At 45.6% G+C, this 14,700-nt stretch overlaps 1 protein-coding gene across 4 annotated transcripts in view; it reads right to left on the bottom strand.

The window, feature by feature from the left end:
- The window catches only part of GAPVD1 (GTPase activating protein and VPS9 domains 1), a 61,680-nt gene that overhangs the window by 5,307 nt on the left and 41,673 nt on the right, over positions 1-14,700 (bottom strand). For 3 of the 4 annotated variants that reach the window (XM_019510908.1, XM_019510907.1, XM_019510910.1), the window contains 15 exons: positions 14,476-14,601; positions 13,410-13,583; positions 12,966-13,106; positions 10,427-10,561; positions 9,466-9,585; positions 8,873-8,950; positions 8,351-8,718; positions 7,691-7,778; positions 6,846-6,926; positions 6,061-6,183; positions 5,021-5,150; positions 2,928-3,037; positions 2,323-2,482; positions 1,658-1,845; positions 587-800 (listed from right to left, as the gene is read on the bottom strand). In XM_019510908.1, coding sequence (XP_019366453.1) covers positions 587-800; positions 1,658-1,845; positions 2,323-2,482; positions 2,928-3,037; positions 5,021-5,150; positions 6,061-6,183; positions 6,846-6,926; positions 7,691-7,778; positions 8,351-8,718; positions 8,873-8,950; positions 9,466-9,585; positions 10,427-10,561; positions 12,966-13,106; positions 13,410-13,583; positions 14,476-14,601 — 2,236 coding nt within the window. The remainder of the gene's footprint in view (positions 1-586; positions 801-1,657; positions 1,846-2,322; positions 2,483-2,927; positions 3,038-5,020; positions 5,151-6,060; positions 6,184-6,845; positions 6,927-7,690; positions 7,779-8,350; positions 8,719-8,872; positions 8,951-9,465; positions 9,586-10,426; positions 10,562-12,965; positions 13,107-13,409; positions 13,584-14,475; positions 14,602-14,700) is intronic. The other variant, XM_019510909.1, reaches the window with a different exon arrangement.

Here is a 14,700-nt window from a genome sequence, read left to right as displayed (position 1 = left end):
CACCCAGCCCTAATTCATAAATTTGGACACATCCAGCCCATGCACTGCACAGAGGAGAGGATGCAACACGAATGCCGTGTACAGGCAGTCACCATGGAGTGTGCACTGGCCCTACCACCAGGGGAGAACCTGCCATCAAATCCAACGCCAGGTCTACCACAGTGGCTAGAGTAGATGGTTTGAAAGAAGTGGAAAGACTGAGAACAAACTGGACTAGCTCTGGCAAAACTAAACTGAGACGTGTGTCCAGAAACAGCTTCAAAATATCCATCTCAGCACGCAGAAATAAGTGCGTTATACAACCAAGGGCCATAATAAGGGTTTCTCCAATGTCTTTTCCTTCGTTTTCATGAACTTTTTAAAAGAAATCGTTTTTGCATATGATCCCAAGTTACAACCTCCCCCACCCCCCGATGTAAATAAAATGCTTTGCAGTTTAATGCAAAAGCTTCAAGAAAAGCAAAAGGTGGTGGTGACAGACCTGGCCGGCCTGCCTGGGTGCACAAGTTTGTCCTTGGAAGGAGCACCGCTTCTCTCTACCCACTGTACCTGTGGGAGACTCAGGGGCCTTGAGTCACAAACTTACTGGTCACGCAAGATGTCTCCATCCTGATTGGGGTAGAAGGCCAGTTTGAAGATGCGGTTCATTACACTGCGCTCGATGGCTAGCTGTGCATCCTGGAGCTGCTCCTCACTGGCGTTTTGCCAGATGGTATCCTGAGCCATAGCCCCATATAAGAACTGGAGAAAATCTTCCACTTGGGCTGTTTTATCGTCCGCTGCTGTCAGCTTCTGGAAATCTGCATGCAAAGAAAGGAGGGAGCTCAGTTAAACAGGACACTTAACTTTCCTGTGGATTCTCTGGAAAAGTAGGCCCAGAGGCTGTGAAGGCCCTCCTTGCAGGCAGGTGTAGGAGAATTTTTTCAGGAGGGGAGGAGAAGGGGTGAAAGGGAACAGGAATGGGTTATTCAAGCAAAGACAGAGGCAAGAAAGCAGACATGCATCTTAAGGCATGTGGGCAAGGCCTCTGCTTCTCACTGCTCCCTTCACTTCCTCTGTGGCTAGTTCCTATACACAACCCTGGAGACTCTTCTACTTCCCCCCTCAGAGGCTCTCCGAAGCGGAAAAGCACTGGTACAGGTAAAGAGCCAGGAGAGTATCGCTAGAAAGGAACGAGCTTAAGAAAGGGCAACAGCAGCATTTCCTGGTCACGTCTCCTCAATGAAACATGAATCATTACAACATGCCCATGAAAGTGCCGATAAAGAACACAGGTGGCACAACACGCAGCAAAATGAACCCCTCCTGGCACCGGCAGTGCAGCAGGACCTGGATTCAAGGTGACACTGCATTTCGTACTTCACGTCCCTTTCAATGACCACATCACCAAGGGTCCGGATATACCACAACTGTCAAGAGCAGGTCTGTTCTGGGGCAGTTTTCTAGACCAAAGTCACCAGCGGCAAAAGAACCTCCAGGTACGAGCATCATGCTTCTGACCCCCAAGCCAACTGCTCCCCATAGCCTCCCACAGCCAGGATTTGGAGGATACAGGCAGTGAAATGCTGCAGCTCAGACTGTTTTTGAATGCTGGCCAGCAGAGGTAGAGGCACCTGGAACACCATGCACATGAGACCCATGCCCTCCATTGAATTACCTTGAATGAACTCCCTTATCTTCTTCTCTTTGCTTTCCAGTAACAGCCTCACACAGACTGTGGTGAAGTATCTGTTGGCCACTTCCTTATCACGCAGAACCCTCTGCAGCAGCCGCTCCAGGTGTGCCTGTGTGGTCTGCAGGCCTTGGCGACAGCGAGTCAAATAGGCAATGTACGGAGCCCTTTTCCTGAGGGGAAACAGCACCAACAAGGTGACCCTGGCTCTCCAAGCCTGGTCACACCATGACATGGGAGAAGCCCTCAGATTGCCCTTATGAACGCCAGCTTTCATACATCCTTCTCCATAGTGTCTTGGACCAGGCAGCTTTCCCTGCTCCAACACTGGGCTCACCGCCTGCACAGCCCTCCCACTCCTAGGAGCCAGACCGCAGCAGTATTTGAAGGCAGGTGTGCCGTGCGTCAGAGCAGAACAGCCCCTGCTGCGCTGGCTGAACTGCAGCTTATTACTAGCTGCATGGATTTACTGTTCAAGCCTTTTGTGGCTCTTTTGAAGGAAGACAAGGCAACTGCACCACTTGGTGGGAAAGCAAGGCAGAACCTGGCTGGGTAAAAGACAAATCAAGTGGGCCACTCCCAATGCACTAATGGGCAGAAACAAACCTTCACTTAGACCATGCTTATCAAGGAGAAACAGAACAAGGTACCTGTAGTCCTCTGCAATGGAAGCCAGCAGCTTTCGACAGGTCCGGTTATCAAAGCGGCTTACACACCGCATGGTCTCCTGCAGTTGGGCCATCAAGTTCTTGTCTTGTAGATTAATGGCTTCAGCTAGCTGTACTTTCAAGAAGCATACGATTTCATTGTCTGAGCAGAGAGAAGACAGACCCGTTACTTGACTGCCTACATGGCTTTTCCTACAAAATGGAAAAGAGGTGAGGAAGTGCCCTGGATCTGAAGGAACCATGTGGAAAACTGACTCGTGCAGCTTTAAACCCACAGTATTTCCGTGCAGCATGCTCTGCTTTGTGCATCTCCGTCTCCCAAGAACAGCCACCTCCAGAGTCCCTTCTACAGCATAGCCCTTTGGCTACGCTCCAGCTTTGCAGAGGTACCTTGTTACAACACACTAAAGACTGGGATTGGCAAAGTGCTCACATGTGTGGGGAAAACAGCAGAAAACATGAAGATGATGGCAGAAACAGGAAAAGGCATGATGTGGAGAGGTTTCCAAAAAGTTTTGCAACACAGAACGGAGCAGAATGAAATATTCAGCATACAAGTGTCAGCACATGCATGAAAAGGGGTTTACCCTCAGGGTCCGTGTGGTCTGGTAGGCCGTTTCTTGTTGAATGGCTCAGCATAGGAAAGGCAACAGAATCAGCTGAACAGAGAGCCAGTCGCAATTTCTTCTTTGCATCCCTAGAGAGAACAAAAGGCTGTTTCCTTAGATACACAGCTGATCAGACCACTCCCTTTGCAAGGACAGGTCCTCACATTTTTAAATCAGTCCATCTAAAAGCTATTCCATGCAACTTTCATGCACTGTAGGGGAAAGACACTAGAAGTTACCCTCTCAAGTTTCTTCCAGCCCACCGCCACCGACCCCTTTTGCTGTTCTGCTTAATTCATGTCTCCAAGGAAACTGCACCCAATTAAATGGTAGCCGCATAAGGCTCGACTTTGCCACTGCAAGGTGATGGCCTCAATGACACTCAAGTCACTAGAATGTAACTTGTATGAAAATTAACCCAGACTGATTTTGTTTTCCTTTCTGCCTTTCATAACTGAAAGGAATGCCTTCTTTCCAGTAACGTTTATGCAGGTGAACGGTATCAGCTTGGCAACAACCAATAGTGGTCTCCTTCCTATGCCAGAGGACCTTACCCAATTGCTATGGCTGTGCGTTTCACCCAGGTCTGGAGAAGCTCTTCATAGAGCTTACTACTCACAAACATGAACGCTGACCTTTGCACTGAGCCTGCCATGATTGCCAACTGCTTGAAGTAACCCACAACTGGATGGCATTTGTCTTTCTGTCTGTCTGCCTTTTGAACAATTACAAGCCTCAGGGAATTTTCTAGGCATCCACTGGCAGAACCCAATGATTTCAGAGTCAATGAGAAAACAAGAAAAAACTTGATTTCCACTACTCATGCCCACAGAATGCCTACTTAGTGCTGTATGCAGAGGACTCTCCAGGTGCCTGTACAGCAGAGCCCGTGTAAGGCACTGCTCTCTCACCGAGCGTACTGCTTGTTCTTAGCACCAAAGGGCTTTGAGTTCCAACATGCAAGAGTGGTTTTTACCAGCACTGCATCATGGAGGCTAAATGGTACACTAGAAAAGCATCTCTGCAATAAAGGAGCTCCCAGGGCCCTCTAGTTATGTAGGCATCAGCCCAGAATTGATTAGGCTGCCCAAAAGCTACTTCAGTGCAGGCTGCTGACCTAGAAGCCACAGGAATTTTCCCCAAATCAGTACCCTGAGCAGTCCTGCCTCCTTGTACAGCTAACAGTGCAGTTTGATGTGTAATGTTCAATTATTTCTACACCAGACCTGCATCATGTCAGGCAGCCCAGAGGTCTGGGATCTTCGTTTCCATGCTCACCAGTAACTCAGATCAATCCCTTCAGTATACCTGCATCCACATATTGTGGGAGAAGTTTTCATTGAGTTTTAGTTATGATGGTTTATATGCAGCAGTAAATGTTACTTCCTTCCAAAGTTAATTGAAATAAATGTAAGTGGGAAGGTTCATCACAGCAGGTTCAAAAACGGGGGGTAAAAAAACTGAAGAGAAATCTGGAACACAAACTCCAGGTGAGATAGTGGAGCCAGCTAGGCATGCTTGTGATGCAAGACAGTAACACAGGCCTCACATCATGGGACAGGGAACCAGTCTTCCTTCCCACAGTACCAGTGGAACTGGACTTTGGACAGGGTGTTCAGTTCTGGGCCAGTCATTTCCCAAGAAACAGGAAAAGCTCAGAGTGGAGCAACAGAAACGATTCAGGAACTGGAATGCTTGGCAAGGAAAAGATCTAGAAAGGAGGACAATTATGTGGCACAGTAAGAAGTATAAGTGGGAGGAATATTGTGGAGTTAAAATATGGAAATATAGATTGAACATCAGGAAAATCTCATGGATAATGAGCAAATGCTAGCCTGAAAAACAGCCTGAAGCTGGAAATCCTGTCATTTGCAATGTTAAAACTATATCCAACTAAAACATCTAGTACAGCACAATTGGAAACAATCCCACACTGCACCACGGAAACCAATTATTTTCTACCAATCAGATTCAGGATGCCTACAGGATACCAGTTCTCCTACAGACCCAGCAAATGGCTTTAGCTTTAGAACATTAGATACACAACATTAGATACACAACACTGCGTTTACCTGTAAGAGAAAGCAGAGCCCTGGGGCTGGGCCACTTGGCTTGCAGAATCAGGGAGGTCATCTGCTGACATATTCTGCAGGGCTTCATCACGTGGCGAGTCATGCATACTTTCACCATCCCCCATGGCCTCTATGCAAACACAAACACACTGGATCGATTCCAGCAGTCAGACAATCTAGTACCCTACTGTTGGCTCTTCCTCATCCCTAACTTCTGAGAAGAATGAGCAAGTAGTACGGACAAGATACATCGACTGATCAATCAATCCAAAGACTGGTCTAGTGCTTCGGACCAAATGCATTTAAAATACACAATGTAAAATTCATAGTTTCATAGTTTCTAGGGTCGGAAGGGACCTGAGTAGATCATCTAGTCTGACCCCCTGCCATGGCAGGAAAGATTACTGGGGTCAAACAACCCCAGCAAGGTGTTTATCTAACCTCCTCTTAAAGACCCCCAGGGTAGGGGCCAGCACCACTTCTCTTGGAAGTTGGTTCCAGATCCTAGCCGCCCTGACCATGAAGTAGCACCTCCTGATATCTAGCCTAACTTCCAGAAGAATCTGTATGATTTGTCAGAAGAGATCAATGTAGTTTCATAGTTTCTAGGGTCGGAAGGGACCTGAGCAGATCATCTAGTCTGACCCCCTGCCATGGCAGGAAAGAGTACTGGGGTCAAATGACCCCAGCAAGGTGTTCATCTAACCTCCTCTTAAAAACCCCCAGGGTAGGAGCCTGCACCACCTCTCTTGGAAGTTGGTTCCAGACCCTAGCCGCCCTGACCGTGAAATAGCGCCTCCTGATGTCTAACCTAAACCTACCCTCTGCCAGCTTGTGACCGTCATTCCTGGTCACTCCTGTGTACTTTTGTACACTCATGTACTTTTACTGCATCCTGGTTCTTCCAAGATAGCAAAAAGTGCCAGCTAAAAGGTTGCTAACACACAGCAATTCCAGCAAAAAGCAAAGAGGTGTCCCTGAAGATAACGCCTTTTCACTTCCCTGTCTGAAAAGCTGGGGCAGTAGGGCTGGGCCCTTACCTGTGCTGTCATAATTGACTATGGCTCCTTCGCTGGGGCTGGTTCGTTTGATAGCGTTCCTGTACTTGTCCAGGATATCCTCTGCCGCCTGCGCCTGTGCACTTAGCCTGGGGCTGGGATCATCTGAGAAGGCAAGGAGAATGGAAGGGGAATTATCCCTGCTAAATGAAAATACCACAGAAGCATAAGGCTCATTACTCCTTGAAGTCTATGGAGAGTGTGCATAAAACCGTTGCATTTAGACACATCATTCTAGCTCCTCTTTCATTTCATTGATATAGAAACAACCAATTTTTTCTTCAGCTTGTATGCTCAGCAGAAACCTAGAAGAGCTGCTTCCTCTAGGAAAGTACAAGGCAGAAGATGGCCACGCTGAAAAGGAGCATGACACAAGATCCCTGATGTAGCTATGCCAACCCTGTAAGAACCAGCAGGAGAAAAACTATTTTGCTGTTATGGGTTTTTTCATTAACTTAGTGTCACAACCTCAAGCTTCAGCTCATCACAATTTCAGCAGCAATTGTAGAAGCACCGCCACAGCCACCCCAAACCTGATCTACGGTGTGGGCAAGGAGTCCATGAAGGCAAAGTAAGAACAGAGGCTGACCCAGGATTCCAGTTCATGACTGAATGACAGGCAGAAGCTAACAAAGCAGGGGACAGCAGACAAATCACCTTCAGGGCCACAGAAACTCTGATACAACTGTCGCTGTTCAGAGTCTAATTCTGAACATCAGAAAATCAACCCTAGCTGAAGGAGTTAGGAAGCAGTATCATTGACAAACCTGTAAGAGCAGAGAATCTGTCTGGCATCAAGTCATCTTTGTCTTTTTCTTGCTTTTCTTTTTTTCTAAATGGAATAGGTGCTGGTAATTAGAGGAAATCAGTATAAGAAATATTGTCTGTGGAGGTGAGGACAGCCAGCATAGAAATAAAACCGCTTTCAGAAACTGCCTACCAGCAAACCATCTCAGTGAAGAGCCAGCCTACCTGCAAGTTGAACAGGCAACCTACTACAGGCTGCGCCCGTCTCAGCTCCTACTCAAAATCAGACAGCCACCCCCAAAGCAGCCTTGAAGAACCTGACTCCTGGCTGGACCATTCATGTGGCAAGTGCAAGAGTTCACAGATTTATTTCAGCCATTTGTCCAAAGGTTTGAGTCACCTCAGTGTCAGTGTGCAGTCAACAAATAGCCAAATGCACAAGACCCAGCTTAAGCCTCTTTTGACTTGGACTTCTGTACAGTTCTGCTTTTGTCTCCCTCCTCTGGACTGTAATACTTTCCTCAGCTTCACTGTGTGACTTGTACATTTGCTAAAGAAAGAACCTTCATTTCCAAGAATGAAAAATAACTTCAGCGATCTTTTAAACCAAGTCCAGCCAGCAGATCTTTGACCCTCTGGTACCAGACTGTCGTAAGTAATCAGAAAAACCTGAGTAATCCAATGACTGGGGGAGGGCACAACTATTACTGTCTAGGCTGCTACAAACCTTGCCCTGGTTACCTATTGAACCTGCTCAGCATACAATTAACAACTGGAAACTATCACAAAAATTTCCCATACAACTCAAAACATAGGTCTGTTGAAAGCAACATGCACTGTTACTGAAGTGCCACAATGACTTTACCTTTGGGCATTGCCGAAACAAAACGTTTCCTCCACCAGGGCTTGTTCCTGTCCGATTTCTCATCATCACTATCTTTCCGTTCTTCGATCTATAGAGAAAGCCAAGTTTCAGTCCACGTTGCACTTAAATCATCGAGCAGTTTTTGCAATTGGAAAATAAAAGACTGAAAAAAATGTTTCCTTGACACCAAGCAGAGCATCTACACCAGCTGAACAAGCAGCAATGTAGAAGAGCCATTGCGTGCCTGTGCCTGATACTGTAAGTCCTCCTTTGGAGGGATGCTTATAACTCAGGTGTAACCTGGGCTACAAGAATCCAGAAGGGATAGCACTTTATTTAATGGCCTGAAAAGAGGCAAGATTGTTCTTAGCTTATCAAAGCATTCCCAGTTGCTAACTTCTGCTCTGAGGTTCATTTTGGGCCCCTGCTACTGCAACAGTTTAAAAAAAAAAAGGGGGGGGACCTCATCCATTTGAGTTATTTGATTAACTTGGACTGTGTGAAGGAGGCCTATAGCATGCCTTCAAAAGGTGATAGACCTGCCTGGTGCTCCCTTAAGCACAGTAAACACCACATCACACTAGGCATTCTAGCTTAAAAACAACATGCTAGAAAAATACCAAAAACCCAACTCAGCTGGCTAGGAAAGCAAAGCCTCACCTCTCCTCTGGAGGAGTCTTTGCTGGGTGATGAAGAGGAGGACTGAGGCGCAGCCAAAATAGCTACTCCACAGCTGTGGTTGGTGGGAAGCTCCCTCTCTTCATTACCAGGCCGTCTGTTCCAGCCAGGATCGCTCATAGGCCTCCGCACAGAAGACACTATGTCAGAGCTCCGGCTGCGGACCAGCCTCTCAGGGTAGGAATGCCTCTGCTTGAACGCCTCCAGGTCAGTTGGAATTAAGATGTGAGTGCCAAAGTTGGGTAGCCTGGCCTCGTTACCTCCCATAGCTCCTTCCAGGATTGGGGGGTCTGGTGGCGGGTGAGAAGGCCTTGCATAGTGCACTTTAGGCCTAACCACTGCCAATGGACCTGCACCCAGGAAGAAAGGAAAAATTTAACCACAGCATTAGATTACAGGTGATTGCTCATCATTGTAGCACTTAACTAGAGAAGTGCAGAGCGAGTCAAAAGCTTTTAAAAGTATGGATCTTAAAACAAGTTTTGCCCACTCTTTACAATATACCTTCGTTTGATGACAGGGGATCAAACAGTGCCAGCAAAGAATCCGTTTGAGAAGGGGGAGAAGTCAATTGACTGGCTCCTGAAACGACATGCAAAGTGGGTTAGCATTACTCCCTGTTCACTAAGAGAGTAGCGAGTGCAGCACACTGAAAATGCATACCCACCAATACAGAACAGGCAGGAGTGGTGTTCTTTTGCAAACAAACTTAATAAAGCCTAAAACGCGTGAAAAGAAATGGATGCAAAAGCACCTAATTAGCATTCTGAAAAGATCAAAGTCAGATTATTATAAAAACCTACAATCAAGAGCATGGAGACAGTTCCAAGTACAAGAGTGCGGACCAGACAGAGTTAGTAAGCAACGAGCTTAGAATTAAGACTTGGGTCCCAGACAGCAGGTTAGGAACTCCCGTTGGTCACAGAAAAGGATTTCAGAAAAAACAAATACGGGGAGAACGTGAACTGCTTCTCATACACCAGACATACAACCTGTCAATGGAAAAGAACTAGGAAGGAGAAGTTAATTCTTTTTCTTGATGAGCTCTTGGCAACAGAAGTTCTCTTTCTCACTTCCTAGGCAGACGCCTTACTTACCATGAGCTGTTTCATCCATATCAGGACTTGTCACAGAATCTTTTCCACCAAAGTCAGAGCTACATTCAGATCGAAGGTCCTCAATCTTATTGGGGATATCCTCTGACGTGGCACTAATACCTTACAATAAGAAAAGGAGGGTCTGTAAGAGTCTGAGAGAAGAGGATGTCTTCAGATTCCTGCATACTTTTCCCACGACTGCTGCAATAACCTGGTGTGTTCTTGCTGCTAAGTCCCAAATGCTGAGCTCCTGACAGACAGCAGCTCGCCAGGTTTATTTGGCAGTATCTTTTACTGGACCAACAGTATAGTTGGGAGAGATGCTGGAAAAACTTTCGGGCACCAAGTGCCCTTCTTCAGGGCTGGGGAAGAAGCTTGTGCAGCCTAAGCTAAACACCAAGTAACACAAGGGCTTGTGTTAACTTCACATGTAAAAGGAAGCAGGCACAGGAGTAGCAGCTAGACTTCCTTGGAAGAGAGCCCCAACTCTGGGATTGAGTTTTGCTTCAATAAAGTTTTGTAACCTTTTACTTGCATCTTTTTCTTCACACACTGAAAAAGATCCTTGGATACACTCTGATGTTATGAGGCCCCTTATGGGACCATGGATCATGTTCAGATTGGCCGGTTTGTACAAATCTAGGATTTGAAGTGTAAATGAGGTGTCAGGGCAGACCAGAGAGATGGGCCACACAAGGTGGAACGAGTAAACTGGAGGCCAGTGTCTGTGACCTGATGTTCTTAAATTCAGCCTTCTACTACTAGTCCCTGCTCCTGTCTGACAGATCCCTGGGCAGGAGGAAGAGCAGGGGGTTACTGCTCCAGCAAAACGAGTATAAACACAAACAGCAACGTTCTAGATAATGAACTTCAATATGGCTCTACAACAAACACACATGGCAGAGCCCGCACCGCTCATCTCCTAGCAAGGCAATAGTTGTTCCTGGAAATACAGACACACCTGACACGACGCTGAGGCCTGGTGTACTGGGACGAGAACTGACCTCCCTCACATCCGTGTCATCGGAGGTGCTGCCCAGCCCAGAACAGCTTTCCAGCTCCTGCAGTCTCTCTTCCTGCTTTAGGTCTGTGGCCTCTACATAGGGAAAAAGCACAGTACTTCCTGATACCACAGGCTCTGGAAACTCTCAGACAGAAGAGCACACGGGAATTTGGATCTTAACACAATACACTGCCGGCTTTCTGGAACGATAACACAACTGTCACCAGCTTCACTGCTGCACAGCAGGCGGGACAGTACACACACTCCTTTATCCACACGGATGTTTCCACATCTGTGCTTTCACTCACGAACACATTATTTTGTTTCCTAGCCACAGGTGATGGATTGCAGGCCTCTGGAAATGCAGACTAGGGGGACCTTGGGAGGGTGGGGACAACCAGGCATGTCCAATGGAAGCTGGTCTCACCTGTTCTCAAAGGCAGGGGATTCCATCACCTCCCTAAGCACTCTCTCCCCCGTACCTCTCTCCCCTTCTCCCTAGAAAGCCTTTCCAACACACAATCTAAGTCATCTTCACTACAAAATTAAGCAGTTATCTTCTCAACTTAATCTAACCATATTTCACTAGTTTGCTTTTGACAATATCCAAAGCCAAGCTAAGGCCAATACATATCACAGCTACAGCTTCCCCTTATCTGTTAGTCTAACTGTTCTGAAAAGCAAGAAGTGAAGCTGATGAGACACATGGCTCTTGACAAGTCCACAATAGCTGTTTCTTCTCACCTTACTATCCTTTATGTGCTTTTAAATAAAATGTTTACTAATTTGTTCTGGTGTCTCTTTGGATATTGGACACAGTGCAACTGGCCTATAATTCCCTCAGTCTTTCTGTTTCCCTGGCTTTTTAAAGGTATGCATCATTTGTCCTCCGACCACCTGGGGACTCTCCCATGCTTCATGAGTTCTCAAAGATGACCACTCTTTATGAATAAGTTGCTTAGGCTAATGCCTTTAGTATGTAAAAATGGGTTTGACAAATAACTTGCTCTTCATCCTGTTCTGTTTTGACCTCACTCCTATTGTATTGTTATAATTAGTTTTAACTATCTGGTTAACCTTTTTTGTAAAGACTGAAGCAAAAGATAATAGCAGCTTTCTCTATCCCACCTTTTGCTTGTTCTCCTCCTTCGTGAGGTCTGGGCCTATGCTTTCCTTTGTATTCCCTTTCTTCTCATGTATTTATAGAACCTTTTCTTGCTACATTTTGCATCCCCTTCCTAGTTGTAACTACCTTGATGCCTTTGCCTTTCTGATTGTACCTCTCCATGCCTATGCTATTCCTTTATACTCCCACTTAGTCTTGTGCCTTTGTTCCCACTTCTGATTTAAGTCCTTAAAGAGCTCGATTCAGCCATAATGGTCTCCTACTGTGCTTCCTATCTTTCCAGCCCATCAAGACAGTCCGCTGTTAAGCCTTTAATACAGCCCCTTTCAATGACTGCCAGCTCACTTGTGTTCCTCCATCTCTTAAATTAGCTTTCCAAGGGAGAACCTGGTGGGCAGGGTTTCAATTTGATGAAGTGAAGTTTTTTTGAAATCCATTAGCCACATTCTGCTGCTCTCCCCTCTCTTCAGCTACAGAACTCTATCCTTCTACAGCTGCTTGCAGCTAAATTGCTTTTCACCTTCAGTTTTTCAGCCAACCCTCCTTACAGGTCAGAAACAAAAAGTTAAAGCAGTTGCTCTTCTGGTAGATGTGTTCCCCTTTGAAAAAAAGTTCTTTTCAACACATTCCAACGACTTTATGAGCTGTGACCTGTTGTATTGCTCTTCCAACATACAGCCAAGCAACTGAAGTCCCTCCCTCATTACCACAGATCTTGTCCTTTAGATGTTCCTGTAGTTTCTCAAAAAAGGCCACATTCTCTTCCTGATTCATCTATAGTGGAAGATGTGTAGTTGAACAGTTCTTTTAGAACACAGCCAAAGAACCACCCGAGTCATGCAAGATCTTGTGTTCTTGGATGCTAAGATAGAGTTATGAAAATGACTACTTTTGTCTGCAACAGTACAGTAAACGGAGTCCCTCTGCTCACATCTGACTTTCCCCAGAACACCCGAGAACATCTGCTATCCCCCTGGCCAGCACTCACTCTTCTGCTGCCTTACCATGTGCTCCTAATGCCAACAGGAGAGCAAAAAACCAGCTTTTTATTGCAATGTGAGTATCTGTTTGGTATGTGTAACCACCATGTCAATTAATCTTAAAGACCACCCCAGCAGCTGTAAAGAATGATACCCAAATACTACAGGCTCTCCTCATTTTATTTTGAAATAAGCTGTCACCATTGCTTGAAAGTGGACTATCATATAATTATTAACCTTTTGGCATGTGCGGACGTTGGACTGGACACCAAGGTAACATTTGCACATTTTGGGGTAATGTATGCGAAACACTTCTCCAAACTGAGGCACAGAAAAGGACTTTTCAGTTCATGTTACAGAGTAGCCCAAGGATGAGGTCCAGGATTCTCACCTGAATCACTTGGCAGCACTTCCACACTCCAGGCTTCACTGGTGGTTTCCGAAATGGTTGAACCTGTGCAGGGATCAAGCAGCACGGATCCTGAACCTGGCAAACACAGCAAACTGCCCAGCATACTCTCTGCAGCTGCACCTGAATACGCAAGGGGGAGCAAAGGGTTAGGCAGGGATGATAAGAAGGGAGAGCAAACAGATCATTCATATCCTGCATTCAGCAGTTATGGAGGTCACAAAAACAGATTAAAAGACAGGAAAGCCACCACCAGAAGCATAGGATATGTCTGAAGTTGTCCCACAAAACAGCATATGTTTAACAATGCAGGTGCCAGGTCCTTTACAGATGCTGATTTTGGGAGACACAATGAGGGCTCTCACCCTGCTGCTATGACAAGCTGAAGGAAGTCTGCTGCCCTTGATGTGCTCCCCCACCCATTACCTGCAATCTCTTGCAAACGGTCTTCATCAATATTTGGATCAAAGTCACTGCCCAAGACGTCCGTGCTCCAGGTCTCGCTCACAGTTTCTGATATATCCCTATCATCAGTCAGTCCCATCATATCACGAATTTCAAACTTACGGAGCTTGTCATCAAGATTATCTTGAGTCGTGGCTGTAAAAATAAAAAGTTTTTACAGTTTTTTGAAAAAGGCTTCTCCAGTTTCCTCTAATGAAAAGTATATAATAAACTAGTGCACACGTTACAGAGAGAAAGAGCCGACTGTCTGGTAGCAAGAGATTTAAGTAACTAGGGAAAGTGAAGCACTTTGAATACCCTAATCATTGTAATTATCATTAAAATACATGCTGTGTGACAACAGAGTCATATTTGAGAAATAAAGAGGAAAAATTCAAAATGTACAAGTATTGGCTCACAAGGAGTCAAGAAGTTATGGAACCCACCTACAACCACAAATGGAGAAAGGAAGAACTGAACTGGGAGTAATGGGATAATACAAATCTGAATTTTGGCCAGAATATAAATCAACACTTGGCTAACCAAGTGAGATAGAAGTTTCTGGAATAATCTTTTCAAGGAAAAAAGTTAATTTTCTATCAGTTAAGGGACTTAAAACTGGAGAGGACAGAGTCCTTTGTGCAAGTTTATTTTCAGGAATCAATGAGGAATAGTTCTAAATATTTTAACCTTTCCCATCTCTACGCTTCAACAATCAGGGAAGAGAAAGCACCATCTACAAATGTTTCACTATAATGGCAGAGGTTTCAAAATGCAGTGCACATTCATTTTTCTAAGAACGGACACAACTTTGCTGCTGTTTTCCAGTGAAACATGTGAGATAGGCAAACACGTAAAACACAAAAAGAAAGCTCAAAGCTGGTCTCCTCCAACACGGCTGGTCTGATCAAAAAAACAAACCCCCCAAACATCCTTGTCTTTCAGTGCAGAACAGCCATTTACCCATCTAACTCACTGTGGACACGTCAGACTCCTAAGTCCATGTCTACAGCAGTCCAATCTCTTTGATTAGAATTTTAGCACCTGCCTTGTTCATGTTCCAGCAGCTGCAGAGCTTCAACGCCATTGCTTCCAGATGGCCCTGCCCCAAGCTCTGAGACAGATTCTCCTTCCAGATCCAAAGACGACACAGAATTGGAACGATTTGAAGGACCTGTTGAAAATGGATTTTCCTGTTACTTGCATCTGCAAAGTCTTTTCCAAATGCAGAGTGTAAACAATAGAAGGTGCAACTTGTTAGTAAAAAGAAACT

The sequence above is a fragment of the Gavialis gangeticus genome, unplaced genomic scaffold (genome assembly GCF_001723915.1).
Source record: "Gavialis gangeticus isolate Ggan-Ray unplaced genomic scaffold, GavGan_comp1, whole genome shotgun sequence".
Classification (NCBI taxonomy): domain Eukaryota; kingdom Metazoa; phylum Chordata; order Crocodylia; family Gavialidae; genus Gavialis; species Gavialis gangeticus.
This window is presented reverse-complemented; position numbering and strand designations above follow the sequence as displayed.